The sequence below is a fragment of the Ctenocephalides felis genome, unplaced genomic scaffold (assembly GCF_003426905.1).
Source record: "Ctenocephalides felis isolate EL2017-DRISC unplaced genomic scaffold, ASM342690v1 CF-g0.4_SCAFFOLD_00845, whole genome shotgun sequence".
In the NCBI taxonomy this organism is placed as follows: Eukaryota; Metazoa; Arthropoda; class Insecta; order Siphonaptera; family Pulicidae; genus Ctenocephalides; species Ctenocephalides felis.
Window position 1 is genome coordinate 17,347,364 of NW_020536999.1, and position 18,079 is coordinate 17,365,442.

Consider the following 18,079-nt stretch of genomic DNA (forward strand, 5'->3'; position numbering starts at 1 on the left):
CTATTGATCAAGTTACTACTATCATTAAGTACAGAATGAAGGATATTACATAAAAAATTAAATAAAAACAGGATTTAAATGAATGAAATGTATTTTATCACAAAATCTACTAAATTTTTACCTCAATTTTAAATTGAACTAGTGGCGCATGGCATCGTGCCTTAAGGCAAATTGCTGGAACTTTCCGTACCGTAAATTAAAACTTTTAAAAGCTCAGAAAAAAAAATTGATTTTTTTTAACATTTTTGAAAATTTGAGAAATACTTGAAAACTTTTAATATTGAAAAAAAGCCTTTATTGAGAATACTAAATTTCTGGAAATTTAGAATTTTTTGAAATTTTTTTTCTGAAAATTTTGAAATTTCCCGAATATTTTTAATACGAATTCATATCGGTTGATTCAATGCTAAAATGTTCAGAAAACCTTAAAACGTAAATTTATGCAAAAGTTTGTTTACTATTAGGTACTATAACTTACCCTATAGAAAGTCAATGAAAATTAAAATACTTTTTTTTATAATAAAAATTAATATACATTTTGACCTGAACGTTTTCCCTGCAACAACTCTACTAAGGCATGAAATTAAAAAAAAAGTAAATTATATTAAACAACGTCATACATTTGTATAGTATTTAGAAAAAAATGAAATTATAATATACATCATAAATCTTTATCCCTTTTATTTTATTCTGTATCAATTTCATATCTCCTCAAAAATTGCAATAAATCAGAACTAAAATCATCGTAAACAACATTTAACAGTGAACCATCACTTATATCCAAAGAAACTAAAAAAGACACAGCATCTTTATCTTAATTACATTTACAGCTGAAAGATAATCGTATAATGAAAAAGATTGTCTTCTACTGAATGGTCAACCATTCATAATTATATTAAATACACGTTTCGATTAAATTAATTTTATTCATTAGATATAAAGAGTTGTATTGTGTTGAAGATGATAATGTATCTCTACAAATGAATATGGAAGCTGGGAGGAAATTAAGTAATAAATTATGAGAATTATATATGAGGAGTTGGAAGTATCGCATGCCAAGGTCTAATGACCCTTAGAAGTAAAAAAAATTATACGATACATCATTACAAGCTTTTTTTTTAATAAGATCAATATTTTTCTTGTCCATCATATCGGTTTTTTCAACCAGTGAAACTTAATACAGTACAAAAATTCGATCAGTATTCCGAAAGAGCAGTATTTTAGGAACATCACTAAAATCGATTTTAGATTTTATCATAGCCTCCTTACTGATGATAAATAGTCGGGTTTTAAATAAATCTTTGGCAGCCTGGTTGAGTTATGTCGGCTTCCAGTCGTAAAACTAGACTTGTGTGTTTTACCAGGGCTTGGGAAATGAAATATAGATTTTTTTTATATATTGGTACTTATTGGTCACAATATTGGATGGTTCGCAAATTTTATAAGGATAATATTATTTTTGTGCTCTCTACTTCAAATTTTGTAAGAAGAATTGCTGCTTATATCCCAATGCCAAAACTAGCTTTCAGAATTAAAATTTTGGGGTGTTAACTAAATCTGATTAAAACACTCTCATAATCAATGGATATGTAATTATTTTTTAGTTTCAGTGATAATCAAATTATAAAATTTAAGACTACTTTCATCACAACTTTCTAGATGTGACCAGAACTATTGACAATCATAAATAGAGAAAAAGTATACACAATTATATGTAAAATAAAAAAATACACGGTTGCATTTTTTAATTAAGAAGAATTCTAGCAATTAATTAAATTAATACATCAATTCTAGTGTGTGTGGGCCCAAAAATATTACAAAGGTCTGATTTATAATATAGATCACTTAATTTGGTAATTCTAATTTTAATGAGCTTTCCAAATTTAGAATGAGTTTTTCAAATTTTGATGATACCGAAAAATGTACTTACAAACATTATAATTTTTTTAACCAATATTTGATGCAAGTGTTAGATCTAGATTTAATTTATTTTTTATACAAATTAATTTGCTATATGATTTACAGTAAAATCTAAGCTATCAATCACAATTTAAAAAAAAGCAATACAATTTGCAGTAAAAGGAATCAGCCCTGGATCTAATAAGTCAATTTCAATCAATCGCAGTTTAGACTGACTTATTTTCAGAACATTTTATTATCTGACACAGATTTGGGAAACGCTTCATCTTATATAATCTATTGGAAAAGAATTTTATTGAACAAGAATTCTGAAGATTCTGCACCGTAGACAACTATTATATTATATAACCAGAAAATAAAAAGTGAATCTTTCATTTATAGAATTTAGCAAAGATTGGTAATTGTACCACAATTTATAAATAAGGGTAAAATTATTTGTTAATATTAATAGTAGTGAAGCTTGAGATGATTGAAGATTTTTTTGTAATTTTGGAACTCATTTGAAAAATTTTCAGTATATATAAATAACAAAAAAATCCAATTAGATAGTACGTAATTATTATATTAGACTAAAATAAATTATATAAAAATATTGATTAAGACTTTAACAAAATTTTTTGCACATTTTTTATAAAACTCTAAGTATTTAGATTCCAAACAAATTTGATTAAGCCAAATAATTTTTTAAGCCATTATGTTAAATTTACTTCATTTGTTCCATGTGTGCTGATATAAATATTTTTTTTTTAATTAACAAACTTAATTTTCAACAATTTGTTTATCTACAATGACTTTTGCTTAACTTGTAGTAGGAATAGGTACTCATTTCCAACGATTTGAGCCCTTGGGAGCAAGGTAATTCGACAATGTCCATTTTAAGGACCACCCATATATATATGGTATATATATATGCCATCATTATGCATTAATACGGATAATTTATTTATGTGATAATTATCATATAGATTGAAGTGTTCATTATATAAATGTAATTTGTATGATAATTTTATACCGTGTACGTTAAAATAAATTTATTGCACTTGCAGAAAATTAGAAAATTATCACCGATAAATGTCAAACTAATCATAAATTATTGCAACGATAATTGACAAATTTAAATTTTGATATACTAAAAATTTATTTATTTTTTCCAGAACCTGGTGTGCACAATATGGATTGTAGGAAAAAGGACCAAGGATGCAGTGAGGAAACTGCTTGTTATCCTTTTGTCGATGGAACTTATCGATGTGTTTGTCCTCATGATAGAAGTGAACCTACTGAAGACATGAAATGTCCGAATCGAAAAACAGTTGGTAAGTCGAAATTTAATATTAGAATGAATTTTTGCAATTTATAAAAGCATAATTGGTTTTACAAAAACAGTTACCCTCGATAGCAAATAATACTTGAGATTTTAAATTTCTTGTTTTATAAAATGCATTTCCTGCATGTAAGTTTTTCAGAGACATAAATTCTCCTTTAGGAACTGCTTATATTATATACAAGGATAATATATAAGAATTTCTCAAATATACTGAGGCCGAATTCGTATCTTTATCATTTTCTGCAATATATAGCAGTGGTCGAAAAGTCGAAGTAACAATTTATAAAGAATCTAATTATAACAATTAACAATTATAAATAATTTTTTCCTAAATACACCATCAACTGATAAATTTTTAACAATCAATCTCCATCTACATCCATAAAAATATGTTTTCCAATATAAAATATTTTTTATTAAGATTTTCAATAAGATTTTTTGCTGGAGTACACGTGAATCTAGAAAATGTGTCACTTATCCTTTATTATATCTTAACTCATATTAAGCGTTATACTTTTTTCATGTTTTTCATATAATATTATTAAATAGCTTAGGAAAATTACTAGACAATGTTTCTCCATAAAGTTTTAATGCATCAAACATGTATATACTATAAATAAATATACATGTATTTTGAGGATATTGAATGTTTGTATAAATTTTCTTTTTTTTCCAAAATATTATTTGATTGAATTTTTTTAAACTGTTTCTAAGTTTTTTAAATTTTTTGAAAAATTATATTTTTGCTACGGACTTTTTTTAAATTGTGTTGAATGTATAGAAAAATTATGTAAAAATATTAGGATATTTTTTGCATCCTATCTTAACATTAAGATTTATAGAAAATGGTATTGGGTAGAGCAGGGCTAAAAGATCCGCGGGTTAAAAGGTCCACCACCGACATATCATTCATCAAAATGAGTAAAGTTAAGAATTTTTCAACCCCATATTTGAAAGTAGAGGGAAAAATATGTCTATCCAGCCATCATCTTGATTTTCACAACGTTGCAATCGAGAGATAAACGGGAATGTTTGAAAATCCATAACAAAAGTATTTTCTTTCGTTATAAGTTCTTTTGATTGTGAGCACTATGGTTGTTTACTTTACGAGACCTTCATATAATTTTGAAGTATACGTTATTCAATTAATTTACAAGATGTGTTGTTAATTTGAAGTTTGATTCATCAGTTTTTTTATATAAGTTCTATAAAACTTGCACACACGTGGGTGGGGTAAAAAGGACCAAATCAAGCTTCACCGTCGCAAAGGTGAAAAAAACAAAAAAATAGCAATAAAAAAGTAATTAAGTTAATAAATGCAATTTACATACATGAATTAAATAAATAGTTATTCCAACTCTGCTGATAAACATTTCTGACAAAATAACAGATCAAGATTATATGCAGTGTTATCTCTGTAAAAAAACTACCCATGAAATTTATATTTTGCATTGGTTGGATAATATGGCTAGTATTTTGTAAAATCCCTTTAAAAATAAAAATAAGACTATAGACTTATTTGCTATTTTACTCCCGCCTATAGGGCAAAAAGGGACCAGGGACAAATTTTTGAAAACAGCAGAAACCATTTGTAGAATGATGAATTAGCTGGGAGTTTTACTAAACATAGTCAGATAGTTGTTTTGTTTGATATGTGTTATTTGTTGTAATAGAATTGGTTTGATTTTCACACAATAAAATTGTCAAAAGTCTAATTGGACCTTTGTAACCTATCTTATTATACATTTAATTTGTGAAGAACAAGCTTTCATAGATTTTGCAGATTTGTGTACCATAATTGTTTGTATATATATATATATATATATATATATAGATATTATATTTGGTTTAATTAGTGTAAAGCTTCCTTTCATCAAGGTTAACCATATAATTAAAACTGTTTTTCATAATGAATTTACAAATGATTGCGTTTTGACTGTTGTACGCCTAATTGCCACCCAAAATAAAATTCTTTCATGTTAGGGCTACGGAATTCCAATTTACGGAACCAGCAATATTGTTTAATTTAAAATTTTGACTAATATATTTTACATAATAATAAATAATTATTTAATAAACTACTGCTGAATGGCGTCGTGTCTTAAGGCAAATTTCTGGAATTTACCGTACCGAATAACTATTTTTTTTTTAAAATAAATCAATTTTATCTAACCAATTTTGAAATTACAAATAAAAGATTTTTTAAAAAATATGCACTGGGTTAGAGAAAACGTAGAGACGAAATATCGAAGCGCGTAAGCGCTGCGTGCCACTCTAACGGATGAACATTTGTACAGAACCCATAAAATATGAACTAAATTTGTTATTATTGAAAACAGTATAAAATATCTGATAAACTAATCTGCATATTTCTAATGATCATTTTTGACCGCCAAATGGCGATTTTTTTACTTTTTTATAAGATCTCCAAAAATACACACCTGCCTTCCCAAATTGATACCATTTTTTATTCATTAATATAAATAAAATGTTTCTTAAATTATTCAAATCGGTTGATCCGTGCGCCCAAAATCGTGGACCAAATTTATATCCAAATATACATATACCCATTACATTCATTTTTCTGCCAAATTGTTCAGAAACTTCTGAAACGTAAAGATATGCAAAAACTTTTATTTGAGATTTTTGCTTATACTATACTTACCCTACGGTAAGGTAATAAATGGTATTTTGAGATGAAAATTTGTAATGTGTGAACCGGTTAAATAGTTTTTGATGAAAACGCGACAAGGTGAAATTTTATTGCAATAACAAAACTCAGAAATAAATTTATTTATGATTCAAATATATCTACTGACAATAGTGCAAAATTGCGAACGTGTTAAATGCACTAGATTTGCATAACTTTAAATTTAAAAAAAATATTACATTGAATAGATCTATAGAAACTATAAACCTGTATATCCCGATTTGAAACGCAAACTTAATTTACTGAAATCTTTATATTCATTGATTTAATCCAATTTGTTGAACAATTGTTTCCTTTTGTATATCTTCGGTTTTCTCTCTTATAATCCCTATATTGTATAAATATGTACACCTTGACAAAAGAAGATACGAAATGTGATTTATATCACATTTCTTTATATCAAGGACCTCTCTTTGGAATGTTAGAGATAACAATACGTATTTGCACAAGAGAAATTTTGAGATTTCAGAGGAAAAGGCTAAGAAAAGCATTTTTCTAAGCTGTGGATTCGGAATTGCAAATTATGGCTATAGGATTATAGATAAATGCTTGTAAGATTTTTGTTTTAAATTTCAATTTTTAACTTTCCGTAGGGTAAGTTACAGTAATCGCAAGAAAATCGTGAATGAAATTTTTTGTATCTTTACGTTGCAAAGGTTTTGAACATTCTAGCATAACTTAGAAAAAATGGATGGATAACCGATCAGCCGATTTGAATAGTTTAAAAAAGTCGACAAATGGTCAAAAATAGCTCATACACACATATTTTTCCCATATTTGATCTCATTCGACTCACAGTGTCTTCAAACATAGAAAAATATAAAATTAGGAAATTAGATTTTTTCGCGCGAATAAACTTCTTCTTCGGTAAAGTATATTTTTGTGCTTGTAAGTGCTTCTAAAAATATCCCGATTAGCATTGCCCAAAAATACCTAAATTCTATTTTCACCATTTATTACATAAACATCAGCTAATTACCTAAAAATCATCTATAAATAATTATTTTAAAATATCATAATCGTTTAAATCCTGATACTCGACCAAATCATAATAAGCTCCCGAAAGCTCCTCCAGAGTTTGTTGGCCTTAATAAAGTTCACAGACAGGACTTGATATAAGTGATCCTTATGATATTCAGGATAATGATAGGATTGAAATAAAGTACTAACAAGGTACTTAAACGATCATTTACATCTGGGCGTTTAATTTAGAAATTGTAGAATGGAATAATTAGTTACTTTCATTTCACGTGGGAGTTAATAAAGAAGGCACATCTTAGTAAAGTAAATTGTATTTTCTTTAAGTTGTTAGAAATTGTTGAAATTGACTTCTAAGTGCAATACATTTCAAACAAAATTTGCATTTGCAATCACAAAACTTATAAATGAAACTTCAAATACCTACATTAAAACTTTTAAGATTTCTTGATACAATGTTCCAAAAATTTCTATTTTTTGCGGTCATATAAAATTTAAAAAATAAATTTTGCTCGCAAATCTAAAAAGTAAAACAATAATTTATAAATCAAGGACTAAAACAAACATTTGTTTAGTCTCATCGTGTTTTTCGGAATTTTTTCTACAATGTAGTCCTTTGTAAACTTGATAGTTTCCGCTGATCTAATTTCTTAGAATCCAAAGATATGGTCATTGATATTTTTAGAAAATCTTGAAAACATGTCATGTTGTTTACTACTAATTATGAATTTGGAAATACTAAATAAATTTAATATTACAAAAAAAAAGTAAAAAATGATCCATTTTTAAAATTAAAATTAAAATTCAATTTGACTTTGAGCAAATAGTTCAGATGATTCTTTTTACCCTACCTGCATGCATAAGCTTTTATAGAGATTATATGAAATTTTTTTTGAATCTAATTAAAAAAAAGAGTGCGCTTGAGAGATTGAAGTAAAACTTATTTGCTACTGTACAAGATAGCATTTACGTAAAATATAAATACACATCATATAACAATTTTGAATAATGTTTATTAGTAATATGGTAACACTCGTGATGCACACATTTATTAGTGTCAACCATATACACATTTATATAAGATAAATTATAAATTATATATTTATAATAGCATTAAAAATATGTATAATATTTAAAGCAATGTAATTAAAGTTATACTTCAAATATGACATGATCGGTTTGTCATTGTAATTAGCATTTAGGACTTAGACCTTTATTAGAGAAATGAAGTAATTGTTGATTAATGAATTCTATAATATTTGTTCACACAGTGGATTAAGTTGAACAACGCCTAAACAAATATTGTTTTTGCAACTTCATGTAATTGTGTTTCAAGAGCTTCATGTAATTAAAATTAACAAACATTCATTAACTGCTTGTATTTTTTTTTACTTTTTCGCTGGCGATATAATCTTATTCTTTGAACAGCTGTAATATTTGTCTTGCTTAAAAAATATTTTCCATTTTAATAACTTCAACGATTTATAGAAACTATGAATAATAAAGAAATAATTTCTAATCAATAAACTTACGTTTAGTACACGGCTCAAATGATTAATTGTTTTATTTAATTCAATAATATATTTTATGAAACATTGAAAAAACGTAGGCTTAAGAATTATATTAATGTCACATAAACTAAACAACTGTGGTCACAAACAAAAAAAAACGAACAAAATACTTTTGTTATGGATTTTCAAACATTGACGTTTTTCTCCTGATCGTAAGAATCAAGGTAATAGTTGGTTATACATCTTTCGCCCTTACTTTAAAATATTGTGGTCACAAAACAAACAAACTTTATTTGTTTCTGAGACATCAGTGAACTTTTGAACTACCCTAATGTATTTTTCAAATGTTATAATAAATATTTTACTACAAGTTAGAACTTCTCCAGGCATTAACTTTGTTCAGCCGAAAAATATTTACAAGAGAAATTTCCCCAAGCAGAACGCTCAAAATTTGTAAACATAGCGGGATTAATGTTTATTATATTAAATATTGATATTGTTATGAGGCTTGTTTATGATATCAAAAATTTCAAGACATTGTGCTTTGTTCCAACAATAGAACTTTCCTAAGTTATTATTATATTAAGTGCTCTGGCCCGAGGCATGTCCCAAGTAAAAAGTACTAAAATTTTCTAAAAAATTCATAAACATAGTAGCATTTAACACTATAATATTTCATATTAGATGGTCTTGGTATCCGTAAACACTTTAATGGTCGTTTTATGGAGTGTAATGGCGTTAATCGGCCGAGATTTGACTTGCTTTTCATTTCTCCGAGCCATAAAAGACATGGAGCCATATGGACATTTTATGGCCGTTTTGCTATTATTAAATCAAGTAAACATAAAAGCTTGTAAAACAACATGTATAGATAGCAATTAAACTTGAACTGACTTCTTATGTATCTAGATTATGGTTTTATTGAGTATTTTCGGATAGAATGCGTAACTGGTTCCATCAATCGGATCTGATTTTATTGATGGAACAATGATGAAATCGATTTGGAAAGGTGAGACTGGAGTTGTTTGTGATACTTTCCAACAATGTAGCTAACTAACTAAAAATTTGAAAACAATATAACTATTTGCCAGTCAGTATTTTATAATTTTGAGAGTTAGATGCATAAAAGCTACATTGATGTATATGGAATCTAAAAATATTCATTAACTTTCCCTAGAGTAAGTTATAGTAATCGCAAAAAAATCTAAAATGGAAATTTGTGCACATCTTCACGTTTTAAAGGTTTCTGAACATTTTGACGCATCTTAGAAAAAATGGATGTAAGTGTGTGTGTGTGTGTGTGTGCAAACAAATTTTCGTCGACGAATTTGGAAACACGGATCAACCGATTTGAATAATTCAAAAAACATTAGATTTGTATTGACAGGAAGACTTTGCTGATTAGTTCTTGGAAAAACAGGTTCACGCTTTTCGAAAACATAGGGCAAAAAATGCCACAATTGGTAATTCAGTTTTCGAGAGAACGAAGCGTCCGATTTGAATAATTCAGAAAACACTTTACTTGTATTGATGAAATGAAGAACTGATGAACTTTTTGGAAAGGCAGGTCGAGTGGTTTCAGGAAACCAATAAAAATGTAAAAAAATACCCTTTGACAATTTTAAATTTGTAGTATAATTTGTAATCAATCAAAGGTATCGACAATATACCTTAAGACACGATGCCATGCACCACCAGTTTAATTTTCAAAATGTTATCAAAAAATGTAATGTAAATACCAAAATAAAACTTTATAAATATTTCCTAATTTGTAATTTTAAATCTCGGGAAGTATAACGGAAATTTGAGAGTTTTATTAATTTTTGCTTACGCAGGTTAGGAGCCTCCATTTCCCGGAGAGCCCGTATAATTGCTACAAAACTTTCCTATGTTTTTCTTTTTTTCTGCACACCTTCCGATTTGTATTTTTCTGTAATTTCTCTGCTTAATATGCTCAAAATTCTTTTAAGAATTTTCTTCTTGTAATATGTAAAATAGTTCGTAAAGTAGCAAATGGTAAATAAAAATTAGAAAATAACTGATAAATTTTCAATACATCAATTTTGAATTTAAATTAATAAAAAAAATGATTCGCCTAGATCTATGACACTTTTTTCTAACTTACTTTCATTCACTAAATTTAAAAAAAATATGACAATGATATTGTTTTGCTATCATTTCCTATGACACAATAATTTCTACATTTGCCATTATTTAGTGTTAAAAACTTTTTTTTTACATAAGGAAATAGATCATCCTCAAGACGTATCTTGAAAACTACTAAAGTTGGGTTTTTATCTATTTCAATATTATGTAGTCTTAGTCCATTCACACAAGTTTTAAAATCAATTTGAAGAAAACCTAGTGAAATATCATAAATTAATATAATAAATTATTACAAAATATTTGAAATTTCTGGCATACAAGTAAATATTACATTGCAATAATGTTCATAAGAGGAATGTAAGCAAGAGGAGCATAATGAAGTTTTGATCATGGTTTCAAGTTCAGAAACTACAATATATGGAAACCCCTTTTAATAACTGCACATGTTTGTGATGAAATGAAGGAAGGTTCTTGTAGCCCGAGGTGAAAAGACGATTGGCAATCAATAATTCAGTATATATATATATATATATATATATATTTATATATATATATATATACACCTGGAAAGTTTCGAGATGTGAGGTTGGAAAAGAATGAAGAAGACATTATTATCTAGCCAGGTAACAAAGTAGTCTTGCGAAAATTGTAAGATAAAAGAAGTCAACTAAATGTGCTTCTGAAATTGAAAGGAAATTAGATTGGAACTATCTAAGAAAATCATCTAAGAAAAACAATTGCTACTAGTTACTTAAAAGCACTCTAAAATATTATTTTTATTCTACTTCACTCATGAAATGTTATAGATGTAGAATTGAAATGAAAAGAAAACTATATTGGTTTGAATTGATAAAATAGTTTTTGTACACAAAATACATCTAAGAAAAAAAATGATTGCTCAATAATTAAAAGCACTATAAAATATATATTATTTCTTCGCTAATTCTTTCACAAGCTGCTATAGAAATGTGCAAATATGGAGCTTAAAATTGGCTAAATTCAATGAGAATAAGAATAGAAATGGTAACCAACTTTCAGTCAGTGAATGTTTATTACTAAATTTTAGTACGATTAAAATTTTTTTGAGCTTATTGAAAGGCTTAAATTTATCTGCTGTAACATTTTCAGAACAATTCTTAGATATTGGCAATGAAAAGCTTACCATCGATAAAGTTAGATGCATCAAATTATCTATCGATTTTTTTAAATCACTGATTTACAGCATTTTTACAATACAAATAGTAAGAGCAATTTTAGCAAAAAAATATCGAAATTTAATAATGAAATTTTAAGATACAACAGCTTTTGAAATGAAGCAAGATACCTTACAAATCTACAGCAAAGCTGTAAATCTTTCCACCAAATTTTGGAAATTTAAAAAGAACGTCCTGATTTTGCTTTGTAATTCAAAAAATAAGAGATTAATTAAAAACCTCGTAATTATAATATATCAAAACCCTGAATCTCAAAATGTGCAAATTCAATATAAATGAAATCAGTTTTAAATTAAGCTGGCACTTGCAATAACTATTAATTTTACGAATTAATTAATGACTATTAATTTGTGCGAATTTTACTATTAATTATTATGCTATATATATATATATATATATATATATATATATGTTAGGATGGTCCTTTATATGGATGCTTTTGACTTTCCTTGCTCCCAGGTTCTCAAATGATTCTGAATTGATAAAAACAAATCTGTGAAAGTTTTAGCTCTTAATATTAATCTAACATAGTCCGCAATCCAACCAAAGTTTTTTATGGAAATAACATGGGTGATATTCTATTTGTTTTTTAGAATTTTATAAGAGAATCAAAATTTTGAGAATAGGATTGTATTTGCTTACTTTGATCATAAATAAAAAATTACATAAAAAATTTGATATATTTCAAAAAATAAATATTTACTTAGGAAGAAGAACCAAGAAACTTTGGTTGGAGTGCGGACTATCTTCAATTTAAAATTCAGAGCTAAAACTTTCAGCGAATTTTTTTATCAATTTGGAAGCATTTGAGCCTTTGAGAGCAAAAAAATTCGAAAACATCCATATTAAGGACCACTCTATTATATATATATATATATATATATATATATATTATTTGAATAGTCTTGAATTTGATGTTGATATATATGTTTCATTTGAGTTTAAAATTCGGGCGTAACATCAATAAAAATAGTATGAGAGTTTTTTAAAAGTTTATTTATTTAAAATCCATACGTTTCGGCTAGCATCTTAGCCATCATTCAGTATTAAATTAAAATTTTGTATCCTAATATAGCATATGAAACCATTATTAATCCATGGTATGGGCATGTGCACATTGATAAGATATATATTTTTTAACATCAAAAATATTAAAGCACACTAATAACCATGATAACTTAACAAGTTGTCAAAACAATGTATTTACTCTTCGGAGTTTAAGATAGAATATATATATATATATATATATATATATATATATATTATAATATCGCATGATAGATTCCCATCGACAAAATTCCTTATTACATTATATATAAAAAATAATAATATCTCTCCCCGAGCTCGTGAGAAATTTCGACACATGCTATTTCTTTTGCGAACAAATGTTTGATGATAAAATACGTTAGGCGTTAAAGAACATCTCTCTATCGTCAAGGCGAGCAATAAAGTTGTAAAGAAGACGCCCGAAAGCTGTAAAATTTCTTTTATTTTTCACCAAGTAAAAATTTCAAATATAAAATGTTAACTGCGACATGTGTAGATGGACTCCTTTATGTTTCCCGAAGGAGGAAAAACTGGAACGAGTAAAGGATGGATGATTTAAAATTTATGCCACAACTAATGCAAAAAATATGTTTTATTGATTGATTTAAATTTAATTATTTATTGCTCCTCTTAGATGGGTAAAAAAATATCAATACTAAGTTGGTGCTAAGTTTCAGGAGACAATTTTCGAATTAAGAAGAAATGTTATGGTAATGCTACTCACGAGTCTATCTTTGTATGAGTTGATAGTCAGAAACTGACCAAAAGCTATGTATTGCTTACATAGTGTTTTATACATATAACCTAACCTCCAAAACGCACAATCGTCAAATAACAATGTTATCACAGTGCAAGTTTATGATGCCTCTTTAATAACACATAGAAGAAGTTAGGTTTTATGTGCGAAACGCCTGATTGCACAACAAATACATAACTTTTCGACTGTTTGTCACAATAACTCATACGAATATAGACCCCTAACATAGCATTACCATAACATTTCTATTTTATCCGAGAATTAGTGTCTTAATTTTAAGGAGCATAGCGAAAAATTGGATGCATCCATTTTTGATAAAACGTCAATGGTTAAATTTGGCTCACTTAGTCAAATTTGCTTCCACTTCAAACCTTAAGAAAACAATTAGAAAATCGTATTTTCTGGCGAAAACAAACTTTTGTTTCAGAAAGTTTAAAATTGTTTAGTAAGACTACTCTGAATATTAAATGCTTCCCTAAAAATTGAGTACCAAGTTTAACATAGTTTTGAGGATTTTAGGGAGAGGGGTGGTTTGACAAAAAACCACGAAATATCATATGGGGGAGGGAGGGGTATAGTAAGATATCACGTGTATTAATTTTTTACCTGATTTTTTTAAAAATACAAACATTTTCAAAAAAAAAATTGTTTGTGACTAAAAATACATGTGACGTTTGGTGGGGAAGGGGAGGTAATTTTGAATATCATCTCGTATCACCAAGGGCAAGGGGGGTCCAAAAATCCTTTAAAAAATCGATCACGTGATTAATGGGCGCCCCCTATATAGTTACAGCCTAACTATTATTATTAAACTATTTTTACTTGATTTTTTTTTAAATTCAAACATTATCAGCCTAACTATTATTAAACTAATTCTATAACATAGCTTAATAATTTAATTAATAAAATGTGTACATACTCATATTTGATTTTTCAAATCCTTTTATTTCTATTTACCTGTATAAATCCTTTATGTAAATGAAATGCTCTAATTAATTATCCTAAATTGACTATATAAAATAAATAATAGGCGCAGTCTCGTCGTCAGAGCAAACAAAGCTAATTTATTTTACTGACGTCTGCGATATTTCTGCATATTTATTGTATCATTTATAATTAGCCCCAATTATTAAAATAATTTAACAGATGGATGGTTTAAACAATTTATCAATATTTGGATACTAATTATGAACATATGTATGAGAGTGTTTTAATATAAATATTTATAAGGTAGTAATGCAAATATCATCATTTAGATGAGCAAGTCTTTAGCATTGTCAGTGTCTCTCAAACTAATTTGTTATTTTTATTGTTTTTGCATTATTTTAATATTTTATCATTTTACAATACTGGTCAAATGCGCCAAATTTTGATGAAATTTGCCAATACACATTAGCACATTTTTTTAAAGAAGGTTTTCTCAATTTTTAATTCTTAGTTCAACAAAAAATCAATTTTCTTGAAAACATGGAGCAATAGTATCATGATTTTTGACTGTAGTCCCAGAAATGTTCGTTTACGGTTACGAATCCAAAGTTTAACTAAAAAAAATTAACTACAATAACCGAAAAACTGTCATAGTGTCACAAAAGCTCTAGGGTGCACTTGAAAGCTCATAATTTTCAAACTACATGAAATATTTTGTTTAATTGTATTTTTTTAAAAAAAAAGTGTACAAAAATATATTGATGTCTAATAAAATCATTATTGAATTACAAAGTATTGAACTTTAATTAAATCCACTTAATTATTTATGAAAATGCTATGCATAAAATGGTCCTTATCAGAGAAATTGACAAAAACTTTCTTAAGAAAAACTTCGATCCATAAAAGGCAAAAGTAAAGTTTTATTCCCTATTATTTTCTAAATATTTCGAAAGTGCTAAATGTTTTTTTACCTCACTAAAGAACATAATTATCGTCTCAGTTTTTTGTCTAATAAAGCGTGATATGAAATTCTTCTGATATAAGAGAACGCGCAATTAATAAATTCCCTAGGCCCCAATTTCTATATATCATCCCTTAACAATGTGGAACATTACACCGGAGGGTGTGATAGAAAGCTCATAAAATCTAATATAATCTGAAATTAAGATAAAAAAATTATAAAATATTGAATAATTTCTATAAACTTAGGTTAAAAGATATGTGTTAAAAGAGTATTTTATTATGAATTGAATTGATAGATATATAAATCTTACTACGTATAATTTAATATGAATGCAGGAAGTTTTTGTAGAATATTTATTAAGTAATATTTATATTTATATTCTGTAATACATTCATTAGGAAATGCAAAATACAAATTTAAAAAAATATAGAAAATTGCTATAACGTGGAACATTACACTAGGGTGTGTAAAATTAGCTCAAAATATAAGTCTTGGAAACTGTGTCAAATAATTATTAAATCATCTTTTATGAACTTCAAATAAAACTAAAAGTAATAAAATTGAGTATTTTCGATTATAACATGAAAAAAATTGAATTTAAAAATTAAAAATCATTCTCTAGTAGATTATAATAATAGTCATGTTCTGCACTACCCTAATAAATAAATACTATAATAATGAAATATGGACATACATTATTTTTCTATATTATAATAATTATCAAATATAATTATATTAATTATAATAAGTTTTTTTCCAATATAAATTGTAACGAAAAGCATATACTGTTTTTTATATCCTAATCTTTTTTGATATACTATATTTAGTCAGTAGTCAACTAATCAAGTCAACTAATCTTGGGCTAATTATGAATTAAATAAAAATTAGGATAATATAGTATTATGAAATCTTTAAATTGTATTATTTAGTGGTTAATAACATTTATATTTAATATTTTCAGACAAACATCCAAAGCCTATAGACAATATATTCAGCAAACCCATCGCCCACAACGGTTCCCATGTCGATCAAGGACAAAACGAAGGATTAGGACAAATTGCGACGGATCAATCTTCGCCCCAGGGAGGATACAACTTTACTCAAATCATGAACAGGTAATAAAATGATAAGAAATGAGTTATATTGATGATAAAATATAGAACAAAAAAGCTAGACATAATAAATAATGGGTAGTATTGCCTTAAGGCAGGTCCGTAAGCTGAGTTAACACCAAGAAACTCCAAGTAGATTAAAGAAAGAGGTAGTGTGAGAAAATTCCCATTGCCATTTCACACCGCAGTGCCCGAAATGGGTTATTTTCAATTGGAAACATATTTTTGATCTATATTTTACTACTGGCGATGATATCAGGTTGTCCAGGGCGGGGATTTGAACTCACAACCATGTCCACACGAGGCCATGCGCTCACACCTTGGAACACAGTTTTTCCATTTATACTATCATACAATTAGTAAATATATTTTCCGAATTATTTCAGGTGTCAAGATCAAGCCAACAGCACAAGCCCGCAGAATTAAGCGCCCTTTTAATCGGCCTATTAGTTTTCAGTGGCCTCTTAATCGGTCTATTAACCTGGTGGAGTCGCAAGACAAATTACTGTCAATATATGAACAGAAAGCGATCGAAGCAAGGTGTAAGTAAAATATGGCGACATAAACGAGATTTGTACCAGTTTTTAGTAAAATTTTATTAATATGTCTTATTTGTTTGTAGTCTATAAGGACGATGAAAAAAGATGCTTTATCTCCGGAGCGATATACGCCTAACCCGCAGTATAGTGCTTGCCCTACAGCTTTGCCTTTGCTGAACAGGGAGTCATTGGTTTTTTTGCAAGAAATTGGGGAAGGTTGTTTTGGAAAAGTATTTAAAGGTAATTTGTTCTATAGTTTTTTTTTTCGGTAAAGAGTTCTTATGTATCTTTTACATTCACTTGTTGAAATGTAAAGGACGGTTAGGATCCAGCAACTATCCACACTATTTGATATTTCTCTAAATAAAATATATGAAGTATTATACATCGTTAGAAAGGTCTCAAAATTCTTAGTTTTTTTTCCATATATCGTAACTTCGAATTCCGAACTGTGTGGCCTACAGGCGAGTAGCAGTGGTAAAATTCAAGGAAAATTGGAAAATCTCGAGAAAATTATATGAACACACATATCAAATTATATATCATTTTATTCGTAATTTTATTCTGCATCTTTAGTCCAAACAGAGTTCTTATGTATCATTTGCATTAAAATGTTAAAATGCAAAGTACGGTTAAGTTCGAGCAACTATTCACACTATTCGATATTTCTCCAAAGTAAACATATAAAGTATTATACATCATTAGAAAGGTGTCAAAATTCTTAGTTTTTATACCACAACTTTGTTTTTTGAACGGTTTGGCCTACAGACAAGTTGCAACCGTAAAATTCTAGGAAAATTGGAAAATGTCAAGTAATTAATAAAAAAAAAACACACCTAAATATTTTTTCCGATTTATATGTAAAACGACTCATAAGTACTAGAAACATTAGCAAATGCAAACTTTTCCATCTGAAAGATTAAACCAAAATTCCATAAATAATTCAGTTATTTCCATCTCTTTATTATAT

At 27.4% G+C, this 18,079-nt stretch overlaps 1 protein-coding gene across 1 annotated transcript in view; it reads left to right on the forward strand.

Moving 5' to 3' along the window:
* Positions 1-16,996, forward strand: part of LOC113379428 — an 87,227-nt gene extending 70,231 nt beyond the window's left edge. The window contains exons 2-4 of the mRNA XM_026619536.1: positions 3,075-3,233; positions 16,420-16,573; positions 16,957-16,996. Of these exons, the coding sequence (XP_026475321.1) occupies positions 3,075-3,233; positions 16,420-16,573; positions 16,957-16,996 (353 nt within the window). The remainder of the gene's footprint in view (positions 1-3,074; positions 3,234-16,419; positions 16,574-16,956) is intronic.
* Positions 16,997-18,079: the final 1,083 nt, after the last annotated feature.